The 18,515-nt window shown below is 32.9% G+C and overlaps 2 protein-coding genes across 2 annotated transcripts in view; one reads left to right on the plus strand and one right to left on the minus strand.

Moving 5' to 3' along the window:
* Window positions 1-11,740, plus strand: part of LOC143226837 (ATP-dependent RNA helicase TDRD9-like) — a 52,728-nt gene extending 40,988 nt beyond the window's left edge. The window contains exons 12-18 of the mRNA XM_076458314.1: window positions 456-602; window positions 1,273-1,343; window positions 1,521-1,727; window positions 3,103-3,241; window positions 5,444-5,559; window positions 10,931-11,152; window positions 11,519-11,740. Coding sequence (XP_076314429.1) covers window positions 456-602; window positions 1,273-1,343; window positions 1,521-1,727; window positions 3,103-3,241; window positions 5,444-5,559; window positions 10,931-11,152; window positions 11,519-11,642 — 1,026 coding nt within the window. The 3' untranslated portion in view covers window positions 11,643-11,740. The remainder of the gene's footprint in view (window positions 1-455; window positions 603-1,272; window positions 1,344-1,520; window positions 1,728-3,102; window positions 3,242-5,443; window positions 5,560-10,930; window positions 11,153-11,518) is intronic.
* A 4,922-nt stretch (window positions 11,741-16,662) lies between these two features.
* LOC143226848 (flavin reductase (NADPH)-like) lies at window positions 16,663-17,819 on the minus strand. The gene is made up of 2 exons (XM_076458340.1): window positions 17,666-17,819; window positions 16,663-16,920 (listed from the first exon to the last, which is right to left on the minus strand). The coding sequence occupies exons 1-2, from the start codon at window positions 17,727-17,729 to the stop codon at window positions 16,769-16,771; spliced, it is 216 nt and encodes a 71-aa protein (XP_076314455.1). The 5' UTR covers window positions 17,730-17,819; the 3' UTR covers window positions 16,663-16,768.
* Between the last annotated feature and the right edge of the window lie 696 nt (window positions 17,820-18,515).

Here is an 18,515-nt window from a genome sequence, read left to right on the forward strand (position 1 = left end):
CTGCAACTTGTATATAAAGGTACTTTCACTGCAACTTGTACATAAAGGTACTTTCACCTCAACTTGTACATAAAGGTACTTTCACTGCTAATTTTATAGAATTACTTTTCACTGTCTCAAACATAATTTTCATCCTTTATATAAACTTTTGAATATTTCAGTTTGTGTTTTTCTTTCTCATTATAGAATCAAACAGTTATTTGATGTCTCAGCTTTTTATCCCTTTGTATGTATGTTTTATTGTATAGGTGTTTTCTGAAGTTTAAATCTAATAAAACAATTTCAAGAGTATTTTTGTGGATTTTGTTAATTGTTTTTGTGAATTGTTTTAATTCCTTTCTGTGGATTGTTTTAACTGAAACTATAAATCTTGAAATCTAGTTTAATTAAAGTTTATTTATAAACAAACCAGTGAATTTTGTAAGAAAATAAAAATAAACTCATATTTTTTTCAGCAAAACCACGAACTTAGCATAAACCTTCAGATGTTTTCAACCTATAATATGTTACCGCTGAGCTCTGATGTAGAGGAAGGAGGTTTTGTTCATGTCCCTTTTAAACAAGAGTTTGAGGAGAAGCCATCATCATCTACAACTAAAGTGGTTGGTTATATAGATTTAGTCCTGACTTGTATTGTAACTAGTTCATATCTGTTCCAAAATGATGGATCAAGTACTTCCATTCCATGCCCTAACCTCACACTGGAATAGTTGTGGATCTGAGTCTTATACCAGTGGAATAGCTGTTGTTCCATGTTTTTATGTCGTAATGGAATAGCTGTTATTCCATGTATTTATGCCGTAGTGGAATAGCTGTTGTTCCGTGTATTTATGCCGTAGTGGAATAGCTGTTGTTCCGTGTATTTATGCCGTAGTGGAATAGCTGTTGTTCCGTGTATTTATGCCGTAGTGGAATAGCTGTTGTTCCGTGTATTTATGCCGTAGTGGAATAGCTGTTGTTCCGTGTATTTATGCCGTAGTGGAATAGCTGTTGTTCCGTGTATTTATGCCGTAGTGGAATAGCTGTTGTTCCGTGTATTTATGCCGTAGTGGAATAGCTGTTGCTTCGTTATTTATGCCGTAGTGGAATAGCTGTTGTTTCGTGTATTTATGCCGTAGTGGAATAGCTGTTGTTCCGTGTATTTATGCCGTAGTGGAATAGCTGTTGTTCCGTGTATTTATGCCGTAGTGGAATAGCTGTTATTGTAAGCTTTATACAATGATTGAACAGCTGTTGATTTTGTGTTATTGATTTTATTCTTTTTACCAACAGTTACGTCTTCAAGGACCATACAGTCCACTGGAAATATCGTATCGTGGAATAAGTTGTTTGGGTATTAGCAGGTTAGTGATGTAGTTACTGTATTTACTTGGTAGTGATGTAGTTATAGTAAAGACTGTTCTTGTTGAAAATGTTTATATAGATTGTAATAAAGGATTATTTTGTATGTGATTCTATTCTTTAGGCACTATGTATGTTAATACGTTTTTAATTTTCTTTTGAAATTCCTTTAAATCTAGGACAGTTCATATGGATCGTGACAGTGTCAATTCTGTGGCCTTAGACCCAGAACCTCAGGACCAACATGAGAGAATGCTAGTAGCTAGTCATGTGGGACTGAATTCCACTGGTAGTGCTATTGTAGTCAGAAACACCACATTAATGCCAAATGTACATGGGTTGTCTTCCATCATAGCATTGTTGTTTGCACCATATGCAGAGCTAAGGTATTACATTAATGAATACTACATGTTGTGTGTTAGTGTGAAACTATTTATATAGGTTTCTTAATATTCTAGGTTTGTTTACACTATATTCAAAACTGCATTGATCTGTATATGTTGTGTGTAAAACTGTATTTATGTAGGTTTTTTAATATTGTAGGTTTGTTTGCACTATATTCAATACTGCATTGATCTCTATATGTTGTGTGTGAAACTGTATTTATGTAGGTTTTTAATATTGTAGGTTTGTTTGCACTATATTCAATATTGCATTGATCTCCATATGCTGTGTGTGAAACTGTGTTTATGTAGGTTTTTAATATTGTAGGTTTATTTGCACTATTTGCATTGATCTCTATATGTTGTGTGTGAAACTGTATTTATGTAGGTTTTTTAATATTGTAGGTTTGTTTGCACTATATTCAATACTGCATTGATCTCTATGTTGTGTGTGAAACTGTATTTATGTAGGTTTTTAATATTGTAGGTTTGTTTGCACTATATTCAATATTGCATTGATCTCTATATGCTGTGTTAGTGTGAAACTGTTTATGTAGGTTTTTTAATGTTGTAGGTTTATTGTCTGCACTATTATCAGTTTGTGTTTATTAACAAACTTTAGATTGATTGTGGCCCACTCATTAGATAACACAGATTTGAATGGTAGATGTTTATATGACAGTGTTGTTAGAACTTTTCATTTGGTTGTTTGAGAATGTATACACATTGAAATAAGTTGTGCTTCCTAACCACCAGGTCTTTCTTAGTAATCAATATTTTGAAAATTGTTTAGAATTTGTGTTTCTAAAATGCTGTTTACAAAGATTTAAAAGTACTCAAACATGTTTTTATTCAGTTTGTATTATACAGTTACATTTTAAGAGATAAAGTCCACTTCTGTTCATAAATAATTATATCTGTCCTATACAGTGTGAGAAATCCACCTGTCTCAACAAACCATCAGTCTATCAGACCACAGTTTTTTCTAACATTGTAGGCTTGCATCATATGCACTAATCCACTGCTCGTGTTATATGTTAGTGTGGAACTGTACCTAAATGTTTTGTCTTACTTTGTTCCCACTAAGTCTTACTTAAAATTTTCTCATTTTTGTTGTTTATAAACAAAGTTTTGTTGAAATATTATATTTATGTAATTTGTTGTTTATTAGAGGCTAAAATCAAGTGTAAGAAACTTCTCTTTGTATTATCTAGGGTATGTTAGGTTTTATACATTCTTAATGTATGAAACTCAGTTTGTTAGATAATTTTTGTCTTAGAATGATTTGTGTGAAATATCTGTTATTAACTGGAATCTCATTGTTTGTTTCTCTCCACTAAAGAGTTATTGTAAATTAATAATATAAAAATGTTGCCAGGACTGACAAGGAGCGCACATGTTACACTGGAGCCCTGTGTGGCCTGGGATATGATCCCGGAACAAAGCAGTCCATCTATCCAGATCATGACATGGAACTTGTTTTTGACACAACATTTGATTGTGAAGATATCAGTGCTGTAAGTAGTAATAAATATAAATTCTCAACTACTAATGACAGTAAATATATAATATATTCTGTCACTGCTGTGTGTATTTAAACATAATCATTTGAGTAATTTAAACATGTCATAACTTATACTGTTATGACAGAAATATCTAATTCATTCATTTGCTGCTGTAACAACCAAAAGGTAATATTTAGCAGTGAAATAAAAGACAATAAAGTAACTTGTTAGCAAAACATTGTTACACAAGGTGAATTCCTAGTATAATCTGTAATTGTTAATATATTGACCTATCACAGTATAGTTGTAACATTCTTAACACACTTAGTAACACTTATAGTAATGTCTTTACTTACACAATTAGTAACACTTATGTCTTTTCTTACACTACACAATCAGTGACCAATGGCTGTATAGATTTAACATTCTTAACACAGTACGTAACACTTATAGTAATGTCTTTACTTACACAGTTAGTAAAACTCGTAGTAATGTTTTTACTTATACAATCAGTGGTCTATAGCTGTGTAGTTGTAACATTCTTAACACAGATAGTGAAACTTATAGTAATGTCTTTACTTACACAATCAGTGGTCTATAGCTTTGTAGTTGTAATATTCTTAACACAGATAGTGAAACTTATAGTAATGTCTTTACTTACACAATCTGACCTATAGCTGTGTAGTTGTAATATTCTTAACACAGATAGTAAAACTTATAGTAATGTCTTTACTTACACAATCAGTGTCCTATAGCTGTGTAGTTGTAACATTCTTAACACAGTTAGTGAAACTTATAGTAATGTCTTTACTTACACAATCAGTGTCCTATAGCTGTGTAGTTGTAACATTCTTAACACAAATAGTGATACTTATAGTAATGTCTTTACTTACACAATCAGTGGTCTATAGCTGTGTAGTTGCAACATTCTTAACACAGTTAGTAAAACTTATAGTAATGTCTTTACTTACACAATCAGTGGTCTATAGCTTTGTAGTTGTAACATTCTTAACACAGATAGTGAAACTTATAGGAATGTCTTTACTTACAGAATCAGGGACCTATAGCTGTGTAGTTGTAACATTCTTAACACAGTTAGTGACACTTATAGTAATGTCTTTACTTACACAATCAGTGTCCTATAGCTGTGTAGTTGTAACATTCTTAACACAGATAGTGAAACTTGTAGTAATGTCTTTACTTACACAATTAGCGTCCTATAGCTGTGTAGTTGTAACATTCTTAACACAGATAGTGAAACTTATAGTAATGTCTTTACTTACAGTTCTTAATACTTATGTCTTTACTTACACAGTGAGTGACCTATAGCTGAGTAGTTGTAACATTCTTAACACAGATAGTAAAACTTATAGTAATGTTTTTACTTACACAATTAGTGTCCTATAGCTGTGTAGTTGTAACATTCTTAACACAGATAGTAAAACTTATAGTAATGTTTTTACTTACACAATTAGTGTCCTATAGCTGTGTAGTTGTAACATTCTTAACACAGATAGTGAAACTTATAATAATGTCTTTACTTACACAATTAGTGGTCTATAGCTGTGTAGTTGTAACATTCTTAACACAGATAGTGGTACTTATAGTAATGTCTTTACTTACACAATTAGTGTCCTATAGCTGTGTAGTTGTAACATTCTTAACACAGATAGTGGTACTTATAGTAATGTCTTTACTTACACCATCAGTGACCAATAGCTGTGTAGTTGTAACATTCTTAACACACTTAGTAAAACTTATAGTAATGTCTTTACACAGTAATATTTATAGCAAAGTCTTATCTTACAGTCAGTGACCTGTAGCTGTACAGTTCTAAGAATCTTAACACATGTTGTAACCAGTAAGTTTTAAGTGATATTTTCTTGTCGTTATGTAATTTTTCTTTATATCTGAGTTTCAACCTTTTTGTTTCAGACTTTTTCTGTTTGTCACCTTAGGTGTTAACTCATAACAAACCTTTTATAAGTATCTTAAACTGTATACATATGCATACACTAAATTTTGATTGAAGATTGATCAGTTAATAATGATAAATCTATCCTGTGATTGATAGTGTATTCACGGTACCTGTTTATTTTGAATTCTACTTTCTTTCTTTAAATGTTTTGTTTTTGAGATTGAAATTTCATTAATCCTGGTTGTTATGGTTTGGCCCCTGTGCAGTTTATGACTTGTTATAATGATATTCCTCAGATCAACAAAGTTAGAATGGGAGTTAATCTGTTACTGGGGAGTGAAGAGGAGCTAGCTCAGTGGGCTCCACTTCAAATTAGGAACATCCAGCAGCGTGTCAAGAGACATCTACAGGAGTAAGAAACACGTGTTTTGTATTTCTTCATGCTGTCATTACTTTCCACATACTTAGACTGGTCTGAATGATAGATGTTTTAACTTGTACAACAAGGATTCTTGTATAACAATTTGTTTTATATCATTTCATTGTGTGGAATTACCTATGACTTAAGTATTGGTGTTATAATGTGTGAATTAATATCTGTGACTTAAAGTATGGGTTTATAATGTGTGAATTAATATCTGTAACTTGAGGGTGGGTGTTATAATGTGTGAATTAATATCTGTGACTTAAGTATGGGTGTTATAATGTGTGAATTAATATCTGGAACTTGAGTGTGGGTGTTATAATATGTGAATAAATATCTGGAACTTGAGTGTGGATGTTATAATGTGTGAATAAATATCTGGAACTTGAGTGTGGGTGTTATAATGTGTGATTTAATATCTGGAACTTGAGTGTGGGTGTTATAATGTGTGATTTAATATCTGGAACTTGAGTGTGGGTGTTATAATGTGTGATTTAATATCTGTAGCTTGAGTGTGGGTGTTATAATGTGTGAATAAATATCTGTAGCTTGAGTGTGGGTGTTATAATGTGTGAATAAATATCTGTAGCTTGAGTGTTGTTTATAATGTATAAATTAATATCTGTAACTTGAGTGTGGGTGTTATAATGTGTGAATAAATATCTGTAGCTTGAGTGTTGTTTATAATGTGTGATTTAATATCTGGAACTTGAGTGTGGGTGTTATAATGTGTGATTTAATATCTGGAACTTGAGTGTGGGTGTTATAATGTGTGAATAAATATCTGTAGCTTGAGTGTTGTTTATAATGTATAAATTAATATCTGTAACTTGAGTGTGGGTGTTGTAATGTGTGATTTAATATCTGGAACTTGAGTGTGGGTGTTATAATGTGTGAATTAATATCTGTAACTTGAGTGTGGGTTTATAATGTGTGAATTAATATCTGTAACTTAGTATCAGGTTATAGTACATGAGAGGATATTTGTTGCCTTAGTATCAGGTTAAAGTACATGAGAGGATATTTGTTGCCTTAGTATCAGGTTATAGTACATGAGAGGGTATTTGTTGCTTTAATATCAGGTTATAGTGTATAAGATATTTGTTGCTTTAGTATCAGGTTATAGTACATGAGGATATTTGTTGCTTTAGTATCAGGTTATAGTACATGAGGATATTTGTTGCTTTAGTATCAGGTTATAGTACATGAGAGGATATTTGCTGCTTTAGTATCAGGTTATAGTGTATAAGTTATTTGTTGCTTTAGTATCAGGTTATAGTATATGAGGATATTTGTTGCTTTAGTATCAGGTTATAGTACATGAGAGGATATTTGCTGCTTTAGTATCAGGTTATAGTGTATAAGTTATTTGTTGCTTTAATATCCGGTTATAGTACACGAGAGGATATTTGTTGCTTTAATATCCGGTTATAGTACACGAGAGGATATTTGTTGCTTTAATATCAGGTTATAGTACATGAGGATATTTGTTGCTTTAATATCAGGTTATAGTACATGAGAGGATATTTGTTGCTTTAATATCAGGTTATAGTACATGAGAGGATATTTGCTGCTTTAGTATCAGGTTATAGTGTATAAGTTATTTGTTGCTTTAATATCCAGTTATAGTACATGAGAGGATATTTGTTGCTTTAGTATAAGGTTATAATATATGAGGATATTTGTTGCTTTGGTATCAAGTTATAGTACATGAGGATACTTGTTGCTTTAATATCAGGTTATAGTACATGGGGATATTTGTTGCTTTAATATCAGGTTATAGTACATGAGAGGATATTTGTTGCTTTAATATCAGGTTATAGTACATGAGAGGATATTTGTTGCTTTAATATCAGGTTATAGTACATGAGAGGATATTTGTTGCTTTAATATCAGGTTATAGTACATGAGAGGATATTTGCTGCTTTAGTATCAGGTTATAGTGTATAAGTTATTTGTTGCTTTAATATCCGGTTATAGTACATGAGAGGATATTTGTTGCTTTAGTATCAGGTTATAATATATGAGGATATTTGTTGCTTTAGTATAAGGTTATAATATATGAGGATATTTGTTGCTTTGGTATCAAGTTTTAGTACATGAGGATATTTGTTGCTTTAATATCAGGTTATAGTACATGGGGATATTTGTTGCTTTAATTTCAGGTTATAGTACATGAGAGGATATTTGTTGCTTTAATATCAGGTTATAGTACATGAGAGGATATTTGTTGCTTTAATATCAGGTTATAGTACATGAGAGGATATTTGTTGCTTTAATATCAGGTTATAGTACATGAGAGGATATTTGTTGCTTTAATATCAGGTTATAGTACATGGGGATATTTGTTGCTTTAATATCAGGTTATAGTACATGAGAGGATATTTGTTGCTTTAGTATCAGGTTATAGTACATGAGAGGATATTTGTTGCTTTAGTATCAGGTTATAGTACATGAGAGGATATTTGTTGCTTTAGTATCAGGTTATAGTACATGAGAGGATATTTGTTGCTTTAGTATCAGGTTATAGTACATGAGAGGATATTTGTTGCTTTAGTATCAGGTTATAGTACATGAGAGGATATTTGTTGCTTTAATATCAGGTTATAGTGTATAAGATATTTGTTGCTTTAGTATCAGGTTATAGTATATGAGGATATTTGTTGCTTTAGTATCAGGTTATAGTGTATAAGATATTTGTTGCTTTAGTATCAGGTTATAGTGTATAAGATATTTGTTGCTTTAGTATCAGGTTATAGTATATGAGGATATTTGTTGCTTTAGTATCAGGTTATAGTGTATAAGATATTTGTAGCTTAAGTGTGTGTTTGTTTTTCAGTTGTGATAACTACATGAAATAACTTTATCTGATCTGTACTGAAAAGGTTACTTTTAAAAATGTATATTTTTGTATAACTTTGAACATATAGATATATTTTTGTATAGTATTTATACTAAATCATAAATTTCACTAATTTTTCAATAACTTCACAAGTTGAATAGAAAGACAAGGTATGTATAGTTTGTACACTTGAGACTTATAGCTCAGTATGCAGTCTGTCATGTCCACCTAGTTAGTAAATACACTTGAGACTTATAGCTCAGTATGCAGTCTGTCATGTCCACCTAGTTAGTAAATACACTTGAGACTGATAGCTCAGTATGCAGTCTGTCATGTCCATCTAGTTAGTAAATACACTTGAGACTTATAGCTCAGTATGCAGTCTGTCATGTCCACCTAGTTAGTAAATACACTTGAGACTTATAGCTCAGTATGCAGTCTGTCATGTCCATCTAGTTAGTAAATACACTTGAGACTTATAGCTCAGTATGCAGTCTGTCATGTCCACCTAGTTAGTAAATACACTTGAGACTTATAGCTCAGTATGCAGTCTGTCATGTCCACCTAGTTAGTAAATACACTTGAGACTTATAGCTCAGTATGCAGTCTGTCATGTCCACCTAGTTAGTAAATACACTTGAGACTTATAGCTCAGTATGCAGTCTGTCATGTCCACCTAGTTAGTAAATACACTTGAGACTTATAGCTCAGTATGCAGTCTGTCATGTCCACCTAGTTAGTAAATGGAACACACTTGATCAGTGTAATTCTAACTTTTTTTCAAATTATTATGTATTTATGCAGTTTCATCCAAGAGAAGAAGTGGCAAACAAATTTTTATATTTCACTTAATGTGTCTTATGTTTAGTAAGCAACTTATTTTCTTTCGTTCATATGAGAAAACACTTGTTGTTTGACACTTGTGTTTACAGCAGTACATAATATACGAATATAGTGAATTAGTTTTTCTAACTTCCCCTGTTATTAGACGTATTAGCTGATGTCATTTATAATGGTAATAAATGTGAATTTGTATATTAATTATTTTCAGATCTAGTTTTAATGAAAGATGGTTATAAAATAAGTCTGTGTGCAGTTTTCAAAACTGTTTAAATAACATTAGGTTTGCTATCAAAAAACAAAATGCATCCACTTTGCAACATTTTGAGATTGAAATTGTTAATTATGGTAAATTATTTGAATGCAACTGTCATCACAGTTTATAGTTTCATATTGTTAAGAAGTAAGATTAACAGGTACTCTGAAGTGTAGTCGTCACAGTTTACAGTTTCATGTTGTTAAGAAGTAAGATTAACAGGTACTCTGAAGTGTAGTCATCACAGTTTACAGTTTCATGTTGTTAAGAAGTAAGATTAACAGGTACTCTGAAGTGTAGTCATCACAGTTTACAGTTTCATGTTGTTAAGAAGTAAGATTAACAGGTACTCTGAAGTGTAGTCGTCACAGTTTACAGTTTCATGTTGTTAAGAAGTAAGATTAACAGGTACTCTGAAGTGTAGTCATCACAGTTTACAGTTTCATGTTGTTAAGAAGTAAGATTAACAGGTACTCTGAAGTGTAGTCATCACAGTTTACAGTTTCATGTTGTTAAGAAGTAAGATTAACAGGTACTCTGAAGTGTAGTCATCACAGTTTACAGTTTCATGTTGTTAAGAAGTAAGATTAACAGGTACTCTGAAGTGTAGTCATCACAGTTTACAGTTTCATGTTGTTAAGAAGTAGGATTAACAGACTCTGAAGTGTAGTCATCACAGTTTACAGTTTCATGTTGTTAAGAAGTAAGATTAACAGGTACTCTGAAGTGTAGTCATCACAGTTTACAGTTTCATGTTGTTAAGAAGTAAGATTAACAGGTACTCTGAAGTGTAGTCATCACAGTTTACAGTTTCATGTTGTTAAGAAGTAAGATTAACAGTACTCTGAAGTGTAGTCATCACAGTTTACAGTTTCATGTTGTTAAGAAGTAAGATTAACAGGTACTCTGAAGTGTAGTCATCACAGTTTACAGTTTCATGTTGTTAAGAAGTAAGATTAACAGGTACTCTGAAGTGTAGTCATCACAGTTTACAGTTTCATGTTGTTAAGAAGTAAGATTAACAGGTACTCTGAAGTGTAGTCATCACAGTTTACAGTTTCATGTTGTTAAGAAGTAAGATTAACAGGTACTCTGAAGTGTAGTCGTCACAGTTTACAGTTTCATGTTGTTAAGAAGTAGGATTAACAGACTCTGAAGTGTAGTCATCACAGTTTACAGTTTCATGTTGTTAAGAAGTAAGATTAACAGGTACTCTGAAGTGTAAACAGGTAGTTTTTGTTTGACACATACAAGGATTTTTGTTGAAATAAAGAAAAAATCAAAGTGTTTTTCATTTGTACAGTTTATCTTCATGTTAAAATTATTATAGGTATTACTTTAAATGCAAATAAGTGTTCCTTTAAAACAAAACACTATGGTAAATTAATGCCCTTTCAACAATCACTATTAAACTGTTTCAGGTTGATATCCAGGAATCGTACGTCTCGAGAGCCTCAAGAATTCAAGAGAAGTCATCGTTGGCAGCAAGTGCCTGAGGAGTACCAGCTGTGCTCATGTCTGGAGGGCACTGAAGCTGACAGCTACCATGTTCTACCTCTCCATAAGGCTGTTAGTCTGTGTGAAGATACATATGTTGAAAAGATGAGGGAGCACCTTATCGACCTGCAGACTAAAGCAAGCAGGTACACATGTTGAACATTGCTGAGTGCTAGAGTCTATGTACCTTTGTAACAAAGTAAATATTACACTGTTTCTTTCTATTTCCAATGATTTTACTTGTTTGTGTGCCCTTATAATTACACAAATCAGTGAAAAGGAACATTGTTTTGTGTGCAAAACAAAAATCTGTCAGTTATTACTGATGTTATAGTTACATAGTGGTTCAAGCTTGACTGTTGAGTTAAAACAGTTTTCACTTAGAATTTACAGTTGATAATACTGAGAAAACTCTCACACTGTAATTGTTTGTCTGTGACAAGTTTTATTTGCATAACCAAACTTGTTGGTTATAATTTTGTTTAAACTTTTTAATGTTTTCTCACCACTAGATCTCTGCAGCGAGAGGTGACCAGATGTAACCTGTGTGATGTAATCCTTTATTGTCCACAAGAATTGTTGCTGCACTTGGAATCAGAATACCACTTCGAGAGAGAAGGGGAACTTTTTGCTTAATGTCCAAGAGCAGTTTGTATTATAAACATTGTTCTTTTGTTTACATAGACACAAGAAATTCTCATGTTTTAATTCTCCAATAAAATCTTCTCAATGTGTGATATAAGTTACTGAATGAAGCAAAACATATGTTCACACGTTATCTCATCCACGTCTTCCAATTTTCAGAAGTTCTAAACTACAAACATATCTTTTTGATTGTTGTAGTGTTTCACAGGTACTCTTAACCATTGTAAAAATGTGTTTGTGTTGTTACACACCTAAATAATATAAAATAGTAAGCTGTTGGTTACATTTGTTAAGGCCCGGTATGGCTTGACTCACAGTTTGAGTTATGGGTTCAAATCCTCATCCCATGAATTAATTATGCTAGCCCTTTCAGCAGTAGGAACATTACAATGTGACAGTCAATTCCACTAGTCATTGGTAAATGAGTATCCATTGAGTTGGCAGTGGCTAGTGAAGACTAGCTGCCTTTTCTCTCGTCTTTCACTGCTAAATCAGTGAAATGTAAAACAGACCACACTTGAAAATTTAAATTAAACTTCACAAACTTTTATCTTACAGAGGAAGATAATGTTTTAAGGGTTATAGTGACACAAAGTAGTTGTACTTGTATAGCTGTTATTGGTGTTTTCTAGTCATTTCCAGAGATGTGTTCTGAACAAAACGTTTCACTAAGATTACAAGCTATGTTCCAGTGAGAAACTTAATGACTAGCTTGCATACTGCTCTTGTTGTATAGTTAGAAAGGCCAGAAAATTTGTGAGGTTGGGGAAATTGTCTAATTTTTCCATTTTATTTATCTATATACTTTGATACATTATTTAGTAAAATAAAATTTAGTACATTACTGAAATCAGTTTGAAAGAAGATTGGACAAGTAATTTATTCTTTGTTTTTAGTGTTTATTGTTTATTTATTATAAAAATAATTAAAATAGGGATGTTTTAGGTTAGTTAAGATTAGATTCAGTAAAATAAATAATATAAAAAATGTTTCACTAGGCAAGCATGCGAGCAGCAAGTGGGTAATGTAATTGATAGTCTAACATAAGCTTCAGGTACTTTTAGTGACAAATAACTTATAATGGCACAGGTAGTAGTTAGACATGGTTGTAACATAAGCTGCAGGTACTCTAAGTGACTCTAAACTTATAATGGCACAGATAGTAGTTAGACATGGTTGTAACATAAGCTGCAGGTACTCTAAGTGACTTCCAACTTATAATGGCACAGATAGTAGTTAGACATCATTCAAAGAGCAATAGAATTAGATTATAAACATACATCAGTAATGTCGAGAAACCCACTTGTTGAGAAATTTATAGCAAAAGCAATCGTTTGGGTTGAAAATATTTTACATAGAAGAGCGAACAACGTTTAGACCTTCTATGTAAAATATAACTTCTAACCCAAACTTTTGCATATATTACTAGTGCTAGCATAAAGCGACTTAGTACAAATGAATGTAGTTTCATTTTACAGTCATTCTACAAAAAGTGATTTTTTGTAACTTTTGTGAAGATATTCGCACTGTATTGAAAGTTAAATCTATGAAGACTTTACAAGTACAGAGGTCACATGATCCATCAAATTGACCAAGCCTGTGTTGAAATAAGTCAATATATTTACTTGTGTAATAAACGATTTTGTTATACCATCACTTCTTTCAGAGATCCCCTTTATTGGCAAATTTGTTGAACACATGCCATTAGCCTTCATTCCACTGCTGAAATCCAAAGATCCAACACTTCTTTCATGTAGCAGAGTACTCCTATCATGTGACACCTTCACCCTGCTCCACCAATGAACTATCACTTTTTGTTTTGCAGTGTTTAAGTGCAGATGTCTTGTGTTAGAATAATGAGTTTAGAATCCTCAGGAAGGGATGACATTCAGCTTTCATCTCGGGTATGCGTAGAATCCTCAGGAAGGGATGACATTCAGCTTTCATCTTGGGTATGTGTAGAATCCTCAGGAAGGGATGACATTCAGCTTTCATCTCGGGTATGTGTTGTTTTATTTGTTCTGCTTTTTCATCCTGTGTGCTGCTGACACTGATATGCCTGTCTCCTGCAGGCTTAAGATTGGTCCACTCCTGCAACTTTTCAGGCATAATCCTACATTCTAGACCACCAGTTGTGGGTACAGTTTACCTATTTGTAGGAACAGGTCCCAACATTCTACCTACGTCATTTTATTTATTTGCCCAAAGTAAACAATATGTAATTATGGGTGTATCCCACTTTATATTATGGATATTGTCTTCTGCTGACAGTTTGCATTAACTAATAAAACCGAAAATAATATATGCATAGCAAGATAATACTGTTATGAACTTATGGTCTTGTGGCTTTGCTGTAAGAAAACACAAACAAAACCAATCTAGCTATCTGCTGAGTCCACCAAGGGTAATCAAACCCCTGATTTTAGCTTTGTAAATTTGTAGATTTATCGCTATACCAACATAGGACATGATATTTGGTTAAAATGTGAAAAGATTTGTCCTTCAAGGAATCTCAGTTTGGTTACTAATTCCTCCAAATTCCACCCCAAAGGAGGCTTTGTCTTTATCCCCACTGAGAGAAATTTGGCATTGTGGAGTTGCTGTATATTCCATTTAGGATCTGATTGGTTACAGAGCGGCTGAGTAAAAAACATTGAAGGAAATTATATATCAACATTAGGTGGGATGCAATTAAATAACTTTTTACTCTCAAGCATGGCAATTTTGGATGACATTGGGAAACATCTGTCCCAGTTGCAGTGTCAGGGAGTGAGGGCACTAAAAATAAACATACCAGTTATAGTGAAGTGTTATTAACATACAGAAAACTTTTAATTTCATAAAAATGACCAGACTCTTATAATATTAAGCCTCAGTGTGATTGACATTAAGACAGACTGTATTAAATGTATGATATTTAAAATAATTAAACCTTAATCAGGGAACTTGGTATTAACAGTACTATTCACTGTATCCAATCATGTGCATTAATTGAAAGTAATAATACACAGTATACTCCTTACTACTCAGTTCAATATAATGGTCACGAGATATCTTGTTTCAAAAAATAGTCTACAGATTACATTAAGAACTGAATGAAATGATGTTTTTTCACCTAAGAAGATGTGCCCCCCATGGAAGCTAAGACTTGATTCACAAATAGTGCAGAAATGTGTAACTAAACATTATATTCTAAAATTGATGGGATAGCAAACTAGATGGCACTAAGAATATTTACATTACCCATGCCTGTATTCCACACCGTGAGTACGTTGTATGGTTTATTTTATATTGTTTCTTTACTTACATTTATTCAACTCCATGTATTAAAAACTTGCAAACTGAGTTGCCTTTCATGATGATCAGAGAACCACTTGAAGTAAAAAATGTATTCTCGAGACAGCTGGTATGAGTATTAAAACTAACTACCACTACATTAAAATACACTTTTTGTAAGTTATATTCCAAGTACAAGTGTGTATGGTTTCTCTGGTCTATATTTACAACAAACAAGAAAGTTTGGTGCATGAAAATTGTTTTGCACATTATTGAAGCATGCTTGTATAACATTAAAAGGGTAATACTGCACACAGTTCAGTGTGAACATAAAAATATAGACAAATGTGACTGGTGTATTTCATAGATGTCTTATTTCTGCATTCTTCTGTAGTAAAGAGTGGAGGTATTAATGTGTTGTCCATCACTTGAGTCTTCTCTATAGATTACAATCCAGTGTATTGCTACTAGTTGCACTGACCTCATTAGTATCTCTGTCCACTACATATCACTCTCCAATATATTCCTAACATCCATCTTAACTTCCTCAGTTCAGTTCTTATGACCCAAGTTTCTGCTTTATGAAGCAGAACTGAACTACTGTTTCCTACATTAAGCAGTGGTGGTTTTTTTGTTGAAACCCACCCCACATACTTTTCTCCATTTATTACATTCAGCTGATGTTAGTTCTACTCTACATTCTAATTCCTCACTAATGTTGGAGTCTAAATGTATTTCACTTCATATCAAATTTGTTAATCTTAGCTGTTTAACTTCTCTCTCTAGTTTATCTACACTTCTACAGCCTTCCTTTTTTTCAGTTGATAAAATCATCTATAAACAAGAGGTCCTGACCCATTTCCTCCTCTTGCTACACTAGTCAAAACATCCAGCCAGGAAAAGATTTGAAGCTGACCTTTGGTTTTGACCTAACATTACTTTGATCTCTTCAGTTCTTCCTTGTCCTATACTGTTGTCTTTGCTCCATTGTACATATTCTTACCAACTTATGTTACTGTTCCTTTCTGATGCATTAATGAATGTCCATGATGCACCAATACTGTTTACTGTTTTTGTGTAGACTTCCACAACTTCTACTCCTCCCAGTGGCTCTCTTCCGACAGTGGACATTCCATTGCTACCACTTCCAATCCCTCTCTCATTACCACTTCATAATTATTCAACTTTATTTCTTCATTTAGCTATCTTATATATTGCCTGCTGTGTTCCCATAACACTCTCCAGGCTTCATTCATCACTAATTATAAAGCTGTCTTGTTTTACTTCAAACATCCCTCCTCTTGTGACAATACTTTACTCTTATCTCTTAATTGTGCAACTTCACGGTTGTAGTCATTTGTTTTGAATATTTATTCTACTCTCTCTATTTCTATTACAAGTAGTCTAAGTTGGGTCACTACAGCCTTTCTTGGAGTGTCTTTACAATTCACACAAGAGTTCTGTTTCTTATTTACAAACTTAAATTGATCGTGTGTTGTGGAACTGGTAGCCTAGTCTGTACTGTAAGTAGACCCTCCTCTCTCTTATGAAAATCAGTCATTTCTAGCTAGTTTTCTCCTTCCCTCTTGTTACATCCATGCACTTTTCTTTACTGTAAGTATGATTAACAATTACTTCAATATAAACCAATAAATTTATCTTTTTATCAGTGTTAAATTAGACCCAGTTGTGACACTGAGTGTTAGATTAATGTTACCCAGGGACTGAACATAAGTACAATTATAAAATGTGCTTTTATTTTATCTCAGATTTAAAACTGAAATATTCTTTAACAACTGTAGAATACAAAAATACCTAATATTACGTTGTGTACAACTACATTAAACTTGAGGATACCCCATTCCCACAGTATGACCTATATAGTCATCCATCAACAAACACTTAATCATGATCTCTCCAAGATCAAACTTGGAAATGGCATGTCCTACACTGGTGTCTTTCTTCAGAATATAATTCTTGGTAGCAGGTTCATCTAGAAATAATGAAATACACTATAATTTATGTAGTTCTATTTTATGATGAGTAATAAATAACATAAGTGTTTTCCACTATACAACATGCTGTATCTGGTATTAACTACTATTAATTCAAAAAAAACAAAATAAACCAAAAGCACCCCTTAAGGTAGGTCTGTACTCCACAGAGAACTACAGGGTTTGCTAAAAGTGATTGTCAGAACGTCTGCACCCAGTGCTAGTGAAGGGGTCATCCCCTGTATCCTATGCTGCTATCTACTGTTCTCTGATCAACCCAGTCACAACTCATGCTTAGCAGGTGGATATATCAAACAGCCTGTAGTCAGGAAGAAATTAGAACATGCTTTGTTAAGCCTAAATCTCATAAGTGGAACGAAACGACTTGTATGCTAATCTGATCGTGCAGGACTGATTACAGAGACAGTAGGACTTTCTTACAAATGTAGGTCTCTGTTTGTAGGGAGTGGGAAAGAATAGAATTAGAATGCAGATCACTGTATAGTAGAAACTCAAGGAATTAACTCAGGTCATTGTGTCCATAAACAGGTTATATGGAAAATATATTAAACAAAGAACAGATAGTCGTGGTACTGAGTTCCCATTTGGTTCTAATGAAAAAGAGTGCTGATGCAGTCTAACTGGTGGAAGAGAGAACAGAACATACATAATGATGTGTGTAGGTGTCTCGAAGTAGCACTTACTAGTGACATGGGGAGGAGAGTGTCTCGAAGTAGCACTTACTTGTGATATGGGGAGGAAATAACGCCACCCATTCTCTGTCACTTTCCTTTAGCACGTTCATCATTCTCTCGTGGTCTTCAGTCAGAGGAACAAGTCGTGGAGGAACTTTATCTCGTTCCCAAAACAGAAATGCTGTTCATAATAAATATTATTAGAAAGTAAGATAAACTCTCAATAATGTTCAGTTGTTAGTGTTGAAAACTTTAGCATAGAGTTCTATAATAATTAGAATACCATCACCTACACAAATTGTAATATTTTCAAAATGAGACAAAACTTGAGTACAACAAACCTCTTCTACATGTGTACCACAGTACAAGAGATACCTTGTTTTTTTGATACCATAGTGTAAAACAAATAATATACCTTGCCTACTGTAGAGTATCAAGGAACTACAGTGTACAACCAACAAGAGATACATTGTTTACTCTATAGAATGTAAACAACCAAAAACAAGTATTAACTTTAAAACATACAACAGAAACTTGTGCCGACAAACATACTGTACATAGTAGTGTTAAGAAGATATCTTACCTAGTGTAGTATACAACAAACAAAAGATACTTTGTCTACTAAAATAACTCTAGATGTAGCAAATCAAAGCCAACAAGGTTTCAATCCATGTCTGGACACTAGGTAAGTTTGGTGTGTTACGCAAAGTGTTACAAAAATATGGGATATACAAGAAGACATGCAGTAAATATCAAATATCATTAGATGTAACAAACAAAAGTTAGAAGTATAGGATTAGACACACCAAATCTGATACAAATGACACTAAATCTAACAAACCAAAAGGTTAACAACATATGGGATGACACACATTATGAACACCAAGGAACAAAAAAAA

Source organism: Tachypleus tridentatus, chromosome 9 (genome assembly GCF_004210375.1).
Source record: "Tachypleus tridentatus isolate NWPU-2018 chromosome 9, ASM421037v1, whole genome shotgun sequence".
NCBI classification, from domain to species: Eukaryota; Metazoa; Arthropoda; class Merostomata; order Xiphosura; family Limulidae; genus Tachypleus; species Tachypleus tridentatus.

What these genes read in the sequence shown, in the direction of transcription:
- LOC143226848 (XM_076458340.1), bottom strand. Translation starts at nt 17,729, where the DNA reads ATGATGAACGTGCTAAAGGAAAGTGACAGAGAATGGGTGGCGTTATTT. An exon ending in ATTTCCTCCCCATATCACAA is followed by an intron (nt 16,921 to 17,665) that starts GTAAGTGCTACT and finishes CATTATTTCTAG; the next exon opens with ATGAACCTGCTACCAAGAAT.